The 14280-nt window shown below is 52.8% G+C and overlaps 1 protein-coding gene across 1 annotated transcript; it reads left to right on the forward strand.

Annotated features, from left to right (window-relative positions):
• Window positions 1-593: 593 nt before the first annotated feature.
• PITX2 (paired like homeodomain 2) lies at window positions 594-5167 on the forward strand. The gene is made up of 3 exons (XM_071432695.1): window positions 594-1056; window positions 1762-1967; window positions 3776-5167. Exons 1-3 carry the CDS (start codon window positions 825-827, stop codon window positions 4337-4339), a joined length of 1002 nt encoding a protein of 333 aa, XP_071288796.1. The 5' UTR covers window positions 594-824; the 3' UTR covers window positions 4340-5167.
• Window positions 5168-14280: the final 9113 nt, after the last annotated feature.

Consider the following 14280-nt stretch of genomic DNA (forward strand, 5'->3'; position numbering starts at 1 on the left):
GCTCTGGCAGTGCCGAGCTCCCCGCTCCCCAGCCCCGCCGGTCCGGGAGCGCGGCGAGGCGCGGAGCGGACGCGCTCGGAGCCGCTCGGACGGGGTGCCCCGCGAGCCGGCGGCGGCGGGGCTCTGCAGGCGCGGGCAGCCCCGGGGGGGCACACCGGGCGGAGGTTTTCTGGGGGGGCCGGGTGTGCCCATCCCCGGGAGAGCGCGGGGGGCGGCGCGGGGCGCGCAGGGCCGCGCGGGCGGGGCGGGGCGGGGCGCGAGAGGGGCGGGGCTGGCGGCGAAGGGGCGGGGCGGGGGCGTGGCGGGGCGTGGCGGGTGACGTGCGGCGCGGGGAAGGCCGCCGCCGGTTTAAGATGTCAGGCCAAGAGGGAAGCGGCTGAGCTGATGCTGTGCGGGGCCGGCCGCGGCGCGGGTCCATGCGCGGGCAGCGGAGAGGAGCGCCCCGCGGAGCGCCGCCGCGCCTCGCCGCCCCCGCCCCGCGGAGCCCCGCGGCGGGCCGGGGGCCGCCGGCCGGGGAGCTGCCGTGTCGCCGTGACGGCTCTTACAGGACCGGACTCGCCCGCTCTCCTGTCGCCGCCGCCTCGCCCCCCCGGGCGGCGGGGGCTTCGAGGCTCGCCGTGCCTCCCGGGCTCTAGTCGAACGTCTCTCGCCCCGGAGCGGCTCCCCGGCCGGCAGCCCTGACCCCCGGAGCCGCGGGGCTGCTCCGCGTCCGCGGAGGGGGCGCTGCGCGGACCCTCCTACACGTACCGACACCTACAGACACACGCACACCTTCTCCTATCGACCCCCCAGGCGCGCACGTAGACTTTGGCGTCCTTTTGCCGATGAACTGCATGAAGGACCCGTTAAGCCTGGAGCGCCTGGGAGCCGGGAATAAGCTGTGCTCCTCCTCACCTTCCTCCTCCTCCTCCTCTTCATCATCCTGCCATCACCACCAGCCCGCGCTGGCCATGGCGACGGCGCTGGCGCCGGGGCAGGCGCGTTCCTCCCTGGAGTCTGCCAAGCACCGGCTGGAGGTGCACACCATCTCCGACACCTCCAGCCCCGAGGCCGCAGGTAAGAGGGGGTGAGAGGCAGGGACCCCGGCCCGACGGGCGCCCCGCAGCCCTGTCCTGCTCCGGCCCGGCTGGCAGCCCCGCGGACCGCGATGCGCCGCCACCCCTCTGCCCGGGAGCGTCCCGCACCCGAGCCGAGATGCGTTTCGTGGTTTTTCGCGTGCGGTGTCTGTGTGTCGGCGTAGAGGAGAATAATGACATGTGTAAGGATAGGCGAGTAGCATGTGTACTGATAGGCGAGTTACATGGATACAGATCGGCAAATAACGTGGGATTTCATGGGCGAGTAATCCCGATATAGACGGACAAATAGGGGTATATACGGACAAAGAATATCGTTACAGGCGGGCGAATAACACGGGTGTAGGTAAGCAAATAAAACGAATTACGTGTATGCAGACGGGAGAATATTACGGATGCACATAGGCAGAAAGCTTGCATACCGAGAGGCGGCTCCGTCCCGCTGCCCCGGCCGTGGCTGCTCCACCGGGAGGAGCCGCCCGTGGGTGTCCGCGGGGCGCGGAGGAGCCGCAGCGGCGGGAGGCCGGCGCGGGTTAATCATTACAGCAGCGAGTCGCGTTCGGGGCAGTCTGCGGGATCCAGCAGCGCTGGGGACACGCTTTTCCCCAGCCGCTGGAGAGGAGGCTGAGGAGGCTGAGGCGCCCTCGTTTTCCGCCTTGTTTTTTTTTGTTTCCCCCACTTACAGAAAAGGATAAGAGCCAACAGAGCAAGAATGAAGATGCGGGGTCCGAGGACCCCTCCAAGAAGAAGAGGCAGCGGCGGCAGCGGACTCACTTCACCAGCCAGCAGTTGCAGGAGCTGGAGGCCACCTTCCAGCGGAATCGCTACCCGGACATGTCCACCCGGGAGGAGATCGCCGTCTGGACCAACCTCACCGAGGCCAGGGTTAGGGTAAGTCCTGACACGGCACCCCGGCTCGGAGCAGCGGGGGTCAGGGTGGGCTGGGAATGGGAAGGAGGGCTCAAATATTTGCAGCTGCTTTCGATTTCGGCTTGTATGTAAAGTCCAGAGCCTTTGCACAAAAGCAGGGCAGAGCAGGACATTTCTGTCAAAGCGAGACAGATTGGGATCTCTCTCTGTGTCTCTGAAATATGGTTTGCTGCACGTTTCACCCTCACCGTGCAATGTGTCTCTCTCCTTTTGATCGAAACGCTAATAAAAACATTAGCCAAGAAAGCAACTTGGAACAGGCTGCAACCTGCGCTGTCTCTAATAAGAAAAAGATGTAAAATACACAAGAGCTTTTGCTTCACTCAGAGGCACTCCCAACGTGCCCTTCCTTGCATTTTCTATTTCTTTGGGTTTCACAATTCGACGAGCGTCTCTCTCCACCCTCTACCCCCCTCTGAGATTTATGGGACCATCGCGGCGCTGCAGAGATACCGCGGCCGGATCCTGCTCGCCTGCAAACACCGCGCTGGGGGGAAAAAAGAAAAACGACAAATCCCAGCACACACAGACACACACAAAAAGAAGCCTATAAGCAGGCGAACCTTCAGATTTTCGGAAATCCCACACAAATCCTCTCCCCGAGGTGGCTTGAGGAAAGCGAAACAGTGAGAACCGGGGGCGGCAGGGAGCGGGGCCGGCTATCAGCCCCGGGCCGGCGGTGTTGGCGCCGGGGCAGCCACGCGGCGAGAGCCGAGCCCGGTGCCTCCCGGGGCACGGAGCGCTGCCGGTCGCGGTGCGGCTTCCGCGGAAGTTTTTGTATCGGTCCGCGCGGTGCCTCCAGACGGGCCCGTCCCCGCGGGGCACCCGGGCGGCCGCCGCCCAGCTCGACCAGGGTGGGGGTTACCGCAAACACCCCCGGGTGGTTTCAATACACACGGTAAGGCGGCTGCTGGCGGCTGCCCGACGGGTCAGACACCCAGATGTGGATTGGGAAAGGGCACGCTTTTCCCATTGTCTGCGCGGGGAGGGTCCCTTAGATCTCATTTAGCACTTTGTTAAATGGTGATTTTTTTTCCCTTCTTTTTTCCTTTTTCCCTTTTTTTCTTTTTCCAAAGAGCAGTGAAACGTGTTTGTTTAGAAAGTGGTTTTCGGTTCTGGAAGCTTTCACGCTAGAGGAACTTGTAGTTTTAACAAACTGAAGCCAGGATTTATTAGTTGCTGGCTTCCCCCTCCTTTCTCGTACCATTGCCTTAAATATTCCGCGGGTTTCCAGGCATTTTACTCTCACTTTTGCACTTTTGTATTTTTCCTGGGTGGCTTCAGTACAGAAAAAGCCAAGAGAGAAGAGAAGGGGGGGAAAAAACCCATAAGAGAAATTAAGGGGTGGGAGGCAGGAGAAAAGGGAGAGAATAAGAAGGAAGCGTTGGCCTCTGTGGAGAGAATTAGAGCATCACAAATTATGTGGAGGGCTGCGGGGGGGGGGGGGGGGGTGCTGGGGGGGGAGTGGGGGACCGTGGTGAGGGTGGAATTATGCAGCCATGAATCTGCCTTGCTAAACCCAAGTGGCCCCGAGGATGTTCGGCTGTCCCGGCAGCACACCCTGGCCCAGAGCAGAGGAGAAGGTGAACCTATACATGGAGATATATATTCATATATATATACATTCGTACAAATCTTTATATATAACTTCTATATGGACAGGCTCGGCTGTTGCCCCGAGAACCTGCAAAGGGCTGCAGTGGTGGTGGTGGTGGTTCCTGACTAACTCGCATCTCCCTCCCTCCCTCCCTCTCCCCCCGTTTCCAAAGGTTTGGTTCAAGAACCGCAGAGCCAAATGGAGAAAGAGAGAAAGGAACCAGCAAGCCGAGCTTTGCAAAAACGGCTTCGGCCCGCAGTTTAACGGCCTCATGCAGCCCTACGATGACATGTACCCCGGCTACTCGTACAACAACTGGGCAGCCAAGGGCCTCACCTCCGCTTCCCTCTCCACCAAAAGCTTTCCTTTTTTCAACTCCATGAATGTCAACCCTCTGTCTTCTCAGAGCATGTTCTCCCCTCCAAACTCCATATCCTCCATGAGTATGTCTTCAAGCATGGTACCTTCTGCAGTCACCGGGGTGCCCGGCTCCAGCCTCAACAGCCTGAATAACTTGAACAACTTGAGCAATCCCTCCCTGAATTCTGCAGTGCCAACGCCAGCCTGTCCTTATGCTCCTCCAACACCTCCGTATGTTTATAGGGACACATGTAACTCGAGCTTGGCGAGTCTGAGACTTAAAGCCAAGCAGCACTCCAGTTTTGGCTATGCCAGTGTGCAGAACCCCGCTTCCAACCTGAGCGCTTGCCAGTACGCGGTGGACAGACCCGTGTGAAGCATCCAAGTAGGAAACTGCGTGGGAATTCCTCCCCATTTCCCGCAGAGACTGAGAATTTCACTAGAAAGTAATGGGCACTAGAGAGAAAGAGAAAGGAGGAAAAATCAGAGGCAGAGAGGAAGAGAGAGAGAAAGAGAGAGAGAGAGGAGAAAAAAAAAAGAGGAAACCACTGAAATAAGATAGTTCCTTTGTTTTCAAAGGACCTCCTACAGATTCGGAGATCTTTCTTTCATTAAGAGTATTTCAACAGTTACAAGGACATATATATATATATATATATGGACAAATGTTTGACTGGATATGATATGACATTTTAATGTTACTATAAGCTTGTTATTTTTTAAGTTTAGCATTGTTAACATAAAAATGACTGAAAGGATGTATATATATCGAAATGTCAAATTAATTTTATAAAAGCAGTTGTTAGTAATATCACAACAGTGTTTTTAAAAGGTTGGGCTTTAAAATAAAGCATGCTACACAGAAGCGATTAGGATTCTTTCGCTTGCGAGCAAGGGAATGTATATACTAAATGCGACACTGTATGTTTCTAACATATAATTATTAAAAAAAAATTGTGTGAATATCAGTTTTAGAATAGTACCTCTGGTGGATGCAATGATGTTTCTGATATTGCAATGTAAAACATGCCCTGTGTATAACATTTCGTACAATATTATTGTTTTACTTTTCAGCAAACATGAAAAAAATGTGTTTTATTTCATGGGAGTAAAATATACAGCATACAGTACTGTCTGGAATTTTTTATTTACTGAGCCAAGCTGCGCAGTAGCAACTAGTCTGCAATGATTGACTGATAGTTGACACTGGATCTCGTTCTCTGGCAACGCGGGGTAGTACTTTTGCAATGCAAATAAATGCTGGCGCTTTTTTTTCCGCGTTAAAAAAAAAAAAAAAATCCCTCGCTCTAACGTTGCATACTAGAGAAACATGGGACGTATACCCCTTGGGTCCTTTTATTTCCCCGCACAGCCCTGAGAAAATGGATTATTTGACATCGCTGGACTCGAGAATTACCTGTCACAAAGCTGCTGTATCTCGAGCCTAAATTTGTCCTGCTGTGAAAGAAGCTTTTATTACATTAAAGAAAAGGGAGTGGGAAAAAAAATTAAAAAGCCAGCTTGCAAACAAACTGCTCCCGTTCAAAATAATCTGTCCCCTTTGCCGCCCCCTGCGCTCACCTTCTCTCCCTTCAGCGGGCAGATCTTCATGTAATATTACATTTCTATTTCCAAATCCCCCTTTCAGACATGAAGAGAAACAAAGAGCAGCCCAAAATAACCGCAGCCCCGTGGAGCGGGGGGTGAGAGGTTAGCCCGAGTTTCCTGCGACTTCGTGCTGCAACACGTCGTTGAAGGGAAAGGTCGTGCTCTCGTGTGTTTTGTTTTAAATAATATTGACCCATTCATTCTCAACCTGCTTGTTCGTGAAATTATACAGGATTATAACTTTGCCATCGCCAGACAATTGAAACAAATCAAGATGAATTGCTGCTCGGCCCTCCCATCGGCTCACACCCCGGGCGGGCGAGGAGGGGCTGCCGAGAGGGTGGGCAGCCGCAGGATCCGGAGGGAATATCGAGACACGAAGAAATTCCGCAGGCGCGTAAACTGGCGAGGGGCGCAGGGGACGGCAGGGAGGAAACTCCACGCGGTGAGAGCGAGCGTAATCCTTGAGCGGCCTTTGCGCGCTCGTTGCGCGCCTTTGTGAGGTCGGGAGGAGCGGCCGAGGTAGCCCGGGGGCGGGCGGACACGGCGGAGGGGCTCCTTCCCCCCAGCGCTTAGACGGGAAGAGGAGCAGAGAAGAGAGGGAGAGGGGAGAGGTCAGCGCCCTGCGCTTTCCCACGAGGAAAATGCTTCCCCCACACGAAATCAGGGTACTGTCCCGTGGGTCCATTTGCAGCGTGGGCAAACCCCAGCCTCCACTTTTCCCCCCCTCATGTTTAAATTTTCTTTTAACGCCCCTTATTTTTATTTTCTTTATCCCCTTTTTTTCTTCCTCATCACATTTTTATTAGATTCTTTTTTCTCTGTCTTATTTTGTTGTAAGGTTGGGGGTTTTAAAATTATTTTAATATTTCACGCGACTTTCTATTTTCTTTTCCTCTGTGTGTTCTTGCCAGGGGGTCGGTGGAGAGAAAGAACCTCGGTGCTTGGGACGGGGGGGAGGCGGGAGGCCCCCCCTGCCTGTCCGGCCTCGCCGCCTTCCCAACCCAGCGCCGCTCCCCTCGGTTTTTCCGCACCGTGTCAACACCTCACCCGGGTGAGTGCCAGGGGCTGCCAAAAATGTCCCCTTCCTCCTTCTTCTCTTCCTCTTCCTCACCGGGCTGCGGGCGAAAGGTCTGAGGGTGACGGCGGCGAAGGGCTGGCAGCCCGGGAGCCCCCTCGGGGATCAGGGGAGCCGGAGAAACGAGAGAGCTTTTCTGCCCAAACCCTCTCGGCGGGACGGGCTTGGAAATCAGCGAGCGGATCGCTGCGGGTATCGGCACGGTATTTTACACGCTTTTCTCGGCTCTCGTTTCTTCTCGGCGGCTTTGGTTATTTATAGTCCTCTTTTATAAATATAAATATATGTACATATAAAATATCGGTTATCGGTATATACATGTGTAGAATCTCTGTGTGAGTGGAGAAATAGTAGATATATAGCACATAGTATACGCATGTACATTTAGAAGAATAATATATACCGATTCCGGACCAAAAAAAAAAAATTGGATCAGAGTTTTTCGCTCTACTGTGTAATGGCTCAAACGATGAAAAATCAACGTGACCGCTCAGAGAGGACATAAATCACTCCGAGAGTAGTCTGAATTTCTTTCTCCCCCTAGCTGAAGCCTTGAGGGTCATCATTTTTCTGCGCCACTTGACCAAAGATATAGTGTTTTGATTAGGTCGTAAATCAAAATCTTGGGTCGTGGTGGGGTTTCTTTTCTTTCATTTTTTTTTTTTTTCCGGGGGCTTTCCTTCGCCTTATCGGCGGTGGCAGTGTGAACCTGGAACAATGGAGGCCGCCAAGAGGGGGAGAAAAAGCCACAACGAAATGGGGAATTTGCAAAACACCTATTTGCAGAAGCAGGGGGGAGAGTGGTTAGACAAGGGGCTCACACCCCCTCGCAGCCCCCTCGCCCCTCGGAAAGGCCGATTCAGGCCGCCTGCTGCGCAACCCCCCGCGCCGGGCGTGCGAGCGGGCAGCGCCGTCTGCCTCCCAATCCACACGCCAATCCACATCCCAATCCACAGTCCCGCTGGCCCCCGCGGCCCCGACCGCCCCCCGATCGGAGCTGCGGCCGCGGAGCCGGGAGCGCGCCCCTTCCAGCCGGGACCGGGGCTCCCCGGGCTCCCTCTCCCCGCGCTGGCGCCCCGGGGCCGTGTCCCGGCCCGGCTCCGTTCTTTTGTTTTCGGACGGTGTCTTCCCGCACTTTGAACCCCGGCGGCGTGCCCGAGTCCCCGGCCGTCACAGGGGAGTGCCTCGCCCCGCAAAGGTCAAAACGACGCGCAGATATGGATGTATCTCCTTTTGGGTATTGTCTGGGCTTCCCGTTCTCCTCTCCTTGCTTTGTTTTTCGTACGTGCGCGCTCATCCGCGTGTACTTTCCCAAACCAGAGAGATACCGATCTTTACATACCTGTACAGTTGTTTCTACCTATAAAATAAAAGATTTTTTTTTCCCCCTTAGACACTCATTAGCATTTTTGGAGGGAAATAACTTCCTTTGAAAAATAGCTGACATCTGAGCCCGGGGAAGAGTTTGTTGTTAGGGGTTTTTTTCCTTCAATAAAGCGGCGTTTAGCGGGGCAATTTTTTTTATTTCAATAATGCTCCGTTTTGGAGCGGAGGCGAAGGTATTTGCAGGTTTTCAGCCCGCCTTCCCCCGCCGCCGCGGACGGGGTTGCGGGGGGTGTGCGAGTGGGGTGGCGGGGGGGTCTCACATGCCGGCTTAAGACAAGGAGGGAGGACAGGGGACCGGCTCACTGCGCTGGCGCTAAAACGCTTTTTCGGGACGTATAATTTACCTTGCTAAATGTCTGCTTTGGTATTACATGTGTAGGTCTGGATATTAGGCACCCGATAGAGCGTAACAGTCAATAATCCAGAAACTTGGAAGGATTTACACCTTCAGAGCTCCATACAATGCCGGACTAATTGATTGCTAAATCTGAAGTTTTTTAAATGCAAACCCCTTTTGGAATTAATTTCTCCGGCTTCCTGCAACTACTTCTAAGAGAGGAAGAGAAGAGAAATAAAATAAACTCTAACGTGCAAATTTCAAGCTACAAGGGATTTTTTTTGTTGCTGTTTGGGGTGTTGTTGTTGTTTTTCGTGTGTGTATTTTGTTTTGTTGGGAGTTTTTAATGAAAAAAAAGAAAGGCATTTGAAGCCGCTTTTCGGGACTTTGGCCCCACTTGTGCCAGGCAGATCCGTGGGACGGGAGCGGGCAGAAGGGAGCCGGTGCTCCGCGCCCCTGCGCAGGGAGCCAGCTCTCTGGCGGTGCTCGACGAACGTCCCTCTGGTGGATCCGTGATTTCGGGGATGGGGGTGGCTTGTTTGGTCGCTTTCTCCCTTGCGGCTGTGACCACCCCGCGCCCGCCCCGAAGCGCAGGGGGCAGTGGGGGTCGCTCCCCCCGCCGCGGAGCCAGGCGGGGCAGGGCAAACGCTGCCGCAGCCACGGAGGGATCCGAGCCGAGCCTGCCTTCTCGGAGGGCGGGCTGTGACGGCGCGGGGGGGCCACCGGCCCGACCCCGGCCCCGCCGCCTCGCAGGGTCGCCACCAGCCCGTGCCCGGCAGCTCTGGCGGCGCAGCCCGGCGGTGGCAGCGTGCGAGCGGGGCCTCAGGGTCTGCAGCCCCACGGGAGGGAGGCAGCGTCACCCAGGTGGGGACAGGTCCCGCGGCACCGCTTCGGCGAGAGCCGGGGCCGGACCCATGCGGGGAGGGGGCGGCTCGGCAGGCCCTGCGCGGCCGCGACTCTACAATGGCATATCCCTGGGAGTTTTGGGCGAGAGGCGCAATTCGCGGGGCTGGGTTCCCATCGGGAACGGGATATGGACGCGGCTGATGGACAACCCAATACCAGGAGAAAAAGAAAAAAAAAGTATTAAAAAAAAAAAAAAAAAAAAAAAAGAAAAAAAAAAAAAAGCCACAAACTGGCCAGTATCCCACCGGCAGTGACGAAGACCTGGGCACCCTTTGGAGTCAGCCGCCTGCCCGGGCGGCGCGGCACGGCGCTGAGGAAGGAGCTCTGTGAGCCCTGTGTGTGTCCCTGTGTGTGCGCAAGTGTGCAAAGAGTGTGCGAGTGTGGGAGAGACCCTGCCCCGGCCCAGCGTGGCTCCCCACCAAGCCGGGGTGCAGCGGGGAGGCGTCTCAGGTTCACTCCCGCGCTCACACGCACACATACACGTGTAACGCACACAGGAGTATCTCTTGCGCACACGTGGGTATTTTACACACCGAGACACAGACACATGTGCGCACACACACACACAGAGCGCTGTGCGGGCTGTGCTCTGTAGCCGCTGCCCGCAAACGAGAGGGATGCTCCAGAGGCTTTGGCAGAGACTGGCCATGCACAGACCCCGACGGTGAAACCCACGCCTGATCGGAATGGCGGGATGTGATCGCCTTTCAGTCTCTCCTGATGTTTGACCTTTTTTTGAGGTTTTCCCCCTCAAATCCAGCGGCTGAGGGGCCGTGGCGAGGCCGATGGCCGCAGCCCCTTCCCCGGCCGCGGGCCGGCGCCCACCGCTCAGCCCGGCCCGCGTTGAACATTAACCGGCTGGAGCGGCCCCGCAGTGTAACAGGCTACGTATAAAAATGAATCATCTCCCAGGTTGTAGTAAAACGCCCTGTAAAGTTCACCTATAAATCCTGGTATGCACTTAGTGCTCTCGGCTTCACGTCTTACCGTTGCTACGCAGTATTTGCCATTCCCCCCTCTCCCCCCTTTTCTCTGCCCCTAAATCCCGCCGGCTGGCTGCGGTCCTAACTCTGGGTCCGCATGCCCTGGGATGCAGTCTCACCTCCCCGTGAGGAGAGTGAAGCCCCACAGGGAACCTCCGAGGGTCGCCACCGTCGGGACGCTGGGGCCGCCTCTCTCCCTCCAAACTATGGCGAGGAGAAAAAGAAGCTGGAGAGGCCCGGCCCTCAACCCTCCAGGGCGGCAGGAGCCCCCATCCCCTGGGGCCAGCCTAGGTGGGGCGGCTCGCAGCTGTCCCTGCTGCTCCCGCCCTTCCAGGGGTCTGTGTCTCTGTGCCTGTGATAAGAAGAGCTACTCATACATTGCAACAAGGCTCTATAAAACTCAACAAAGCTCCCCCTTCAAATTCGTTACTTATTTTTCTCGGATTAAAGGGAAAAGAGAAAGACTATCTAATCTGATTGGAGCGCAGGACTGCATAGCCTCGGTGGGCAGACGCGGGCAAGGATCAATGGGAGTGTAGCCATCAATGCAGCCCACAGCTCAAATCCGCAACTGGGATTTATGCAACTGGAAAGGAACCCGAGGAACAAGCCCCCTGGCCTGCTGAGTGTGTATGCGGAGAAGTGGCAGCGCTCGGGAAAACACGAGGGTGGAGCCGAGCTCATCACTTGATGGGTATATTTAGTGTGGTGGTAGTCCCGCTGCCTCACGGGGGACTACTTCCATGCTGAAAGTTATTCACATGCCTGAGTGATTTGCTGGATTGCGGCCATATGTAAAGCAATAAATATAAGTGGCTACTTCTGTGCAAGTAAGAGATCCAGAGGTCTCACAAGTAATTTTCCAGCAGATCCAGACCTCATAGTTTTAAGATAAAAGTGAACAGAACTCCTTTGTTTCATTCAATTAAAAAAAACAACCCCACCAACAATTAAGGTCACTGGGACAATAAAAGCATAAAGGAGTATAAAGCCTTTCCTTTATGTAAAAGCATAAAGGAGTATAAAGCCTTTCCTTTATATAAAACCTTGATGGGCACTTTCAAGACTGCATTATCTGGAGAGGAGCAGGAATCTACAAGCCTGTGCCGATGCAGTTTTCAGCCTTCCGAGCCACAAACTCTTGCATCTGCTTTGGTGGATGCAGAACTAAGGGGTGAAGGAATTTCTTGCCCGGCTGGGGGACGACGTGTCAGTGTGAGTGGGTGCCAGCCTGTTTGGTGCTCCTTTGAAGTCAGCAGAGTCTGAGCTGGCAGTGCTCTGTGCAAGGGCAGTTCCCAGGCAAGCAGAAACTCTCCCTATGAGGTTTGGGGTGGTTGAATTCCCATGATTTCTCCAGGGAAGGTCATGCGTGCTTCCCACCCTTCAGCTGGGATGGGAAGAGCAGTGGAGACCGAGGTGGCTTTTCTGCCCTCTTTCTTCTATATGCAGAGCCAAAGTCTCTGGCATTTCTCAATTTTTTTAAATTTTTTTTTTTTTCATGCAAAGCAAAACAGAGTTTGAGCAAAATAATAGCATCCAGCTTTTGGCAATGGTTTCTATAAATTCATGGCTTTAGTCTGGACTCTCTCATGGCCAGACTGTAAATTTTCACGTTCTAACTCCCTGTGACAAATCTCTAGCCCCAGTCATTGTTATTTCCTTCAGCTTTCACATCCTTCTGGCAAAAACCTCCAACTCTCTGGCATTCTTTTCCCAAACCAGAAATTCCTACCACAGGGCCCATCACCCTGAGAACATTTTTAATAAACATGTTTGGAAAATGAAAATAAGATACATAAAATATATGAATGCAAGAAACATCAAATGAAAACTTGGAAAGGGTTTCAAGTAGTATTACAAATAGGAAATAGCTTTCCAGAGATAAAAATACTCCATGTGTTTTGTTAACACCAACAGGCAGTTGAGCTTTATTCTCATGGTTTATTTGGAAGTTAAGGGACACCTTTGTCCTACTTGATGTACTTGTAGCTGTTGGCTGAGCCAGGAGGTCAGAGACTTCAGCTTGTAATCAGTGGGTGACCGGCAACATCCTTGACAAATAATGTTGGCGTGACACGATCAGGGCGTCAGCCATTCTCACATGTCAACAGCTGTAGCTCAGTAAGTAAAGGACTTGGGGAGGGATGTTTCATAGCACAGGTCAGTTTTTTAGTCCTGGACCATGCACCTGAGATGCTGTTTAAAACTTCACCCTCTGATGCAGAGCAGAAACATTGGCTCCTACTGACAGGGTGGTTTGGGTTTATTTTGGTTTGGGTTTTTTTTTCAAAACAGAAAGGGATATTAATTACATCAAAGAATGGTCTCATTGCTCATTAAGTGACAGTTGTAGGTTCTCAGGAACTTAAGGGGTTTTTCCTTTGAATTATCTAGGGCACAGGACATGTTGCATTTTTCTGTCTTCTGAACAGAAAGGCTTCTGAAACTGGAGCACAGCTCTAACAATTCTTTCCAGGACAATGGAGTACTTAATTCTTGTGATGGCCAGGCACTGCTATTTGAGACCACTCGAATTCCCTCTGGTAGAGCTGGCAGCTCTGGGGACATAAATAACACAGCTTGGGGGCCCAAGAAAGCATTGTTTGCATGAAAATATTATGGACCTACACTGGTCAGTGTAGTGTTCTCTTCCTTGTGCTGGAAGGAGCAGAAGCTGTGATGCACTTGTTGATCCAATACATGGGTCATGTATGCATATACATAAATCCCACTGGCTTCCAATGGCATTTGAACAGGATGAGAACAACTTGACTCATACTGGAAGGCAGCAGGTATGGAGCATGTGCCCACAGAACATGCTGAATCAGGACCAGGCTCTAAGGCTGGAGAGGAAAGACTGGGAACAGGTTCCCTTTTTGTGGCCTTAGACAGGCTCATTTAATCTTGCATGGCTGGGTAAGGAGAATATAGCTGGAGGTTCTACAGTGCCTAGAATAAAAAAATTCCCAACCAGAAAATACTTAATCTCTGGCCAGAGAAATCAATCAGCTGTTTGGAACCAGGGTATGTCTCATGTTTAGGGAAATAAATGAATTAAAAATGGAGAAAACCCTCTAAAGGAACTCTGTGAAGGCTATCCATGGGGGAGGGAAGAGACCATGCTGCCCAGGCTATGAAGACCATGCTGACCCTGTATGGAGGTGCAGGCATGAGCAGACACTATGCAGATGCATGTTAGAAACACGTTGCATTAGAAGTCCCTGAGTGGTTCCCTTACTTCTCTCTTCTGTCTGGAGAAATGAAGTCAAAGAATGAATAAGAAAAAAAAGATGAAACAGCTTGAGTAGAAGAAAAGAGGTTTTCTGGTATTTCTGGTTCCTGTGAGATGTCCTGTGCAGTGACTGTCATAAAAAGAAATCTCAATTGAATACAATGCCACCGAAACCAATGTGCTGTCATTAAGACAAATCTGTATGCTCTCTAGATCAGCTCAGGGATGGTAAGTTACAAGAGTGATAATTCTGAATCTAATTTATTGGTGATGTAACCCAGGCAATTTTGTTTTACTGATTTATTTTAGTGGCACATTTTCACTTTCTTAAGAGAAATCTAATTGAAATAAGCCCACAGAAGGAAAATGGGACAGCTAAATTGGTAGTCTTAATGTAGATTCTATAAAGGTAATGAAGATACTCAGAATTTATTCTTTGTTATTCTTCATGGCCTCTGATAAATTTCACTGCAAAATTTAGTTTACATGTATATACCAGCAGAGTGTGTGAAGTGTTGTGGGCAGAATGCCCATCCTGATTACCCCGGAGGATTAGGAATGTCAGGCTGTTACAAAGGAAAAAACAGAGCCTAGAACAAGCCTCAAGAAATAGTGCTCCAGTCCTGTCCTGCCATTTTTTTCAGCTGCAGGGTGCTTAAGAAGGTGCCTTCTCAAGGATTTGTTCTCAGTGCAGAGGTCTCCCAGAGGTACAAAGAAAACCTCCCACTGTCCATTAGGAGATGCGTGATCTGAGGCTAGAAACATGGACTTCAGCCAAACGAGTGAA

The sequence above is a fragment of the Agelaius tricolor genome, unplaced genomic scaffold, assembly GCF_023055355.1.
Source record: "Agelaius tricolor isolate 1412-34295 unplaced genomic scaffold, bAgeTri1.0.p SCAF_8, whole genome shotgun sequence".
Taxonomy (NCBI): Eukaryota; Metazoa; Chordata; class Aves; order Passeriformes; family Icteridae; genus Agelaius; species Agelaius tricolor.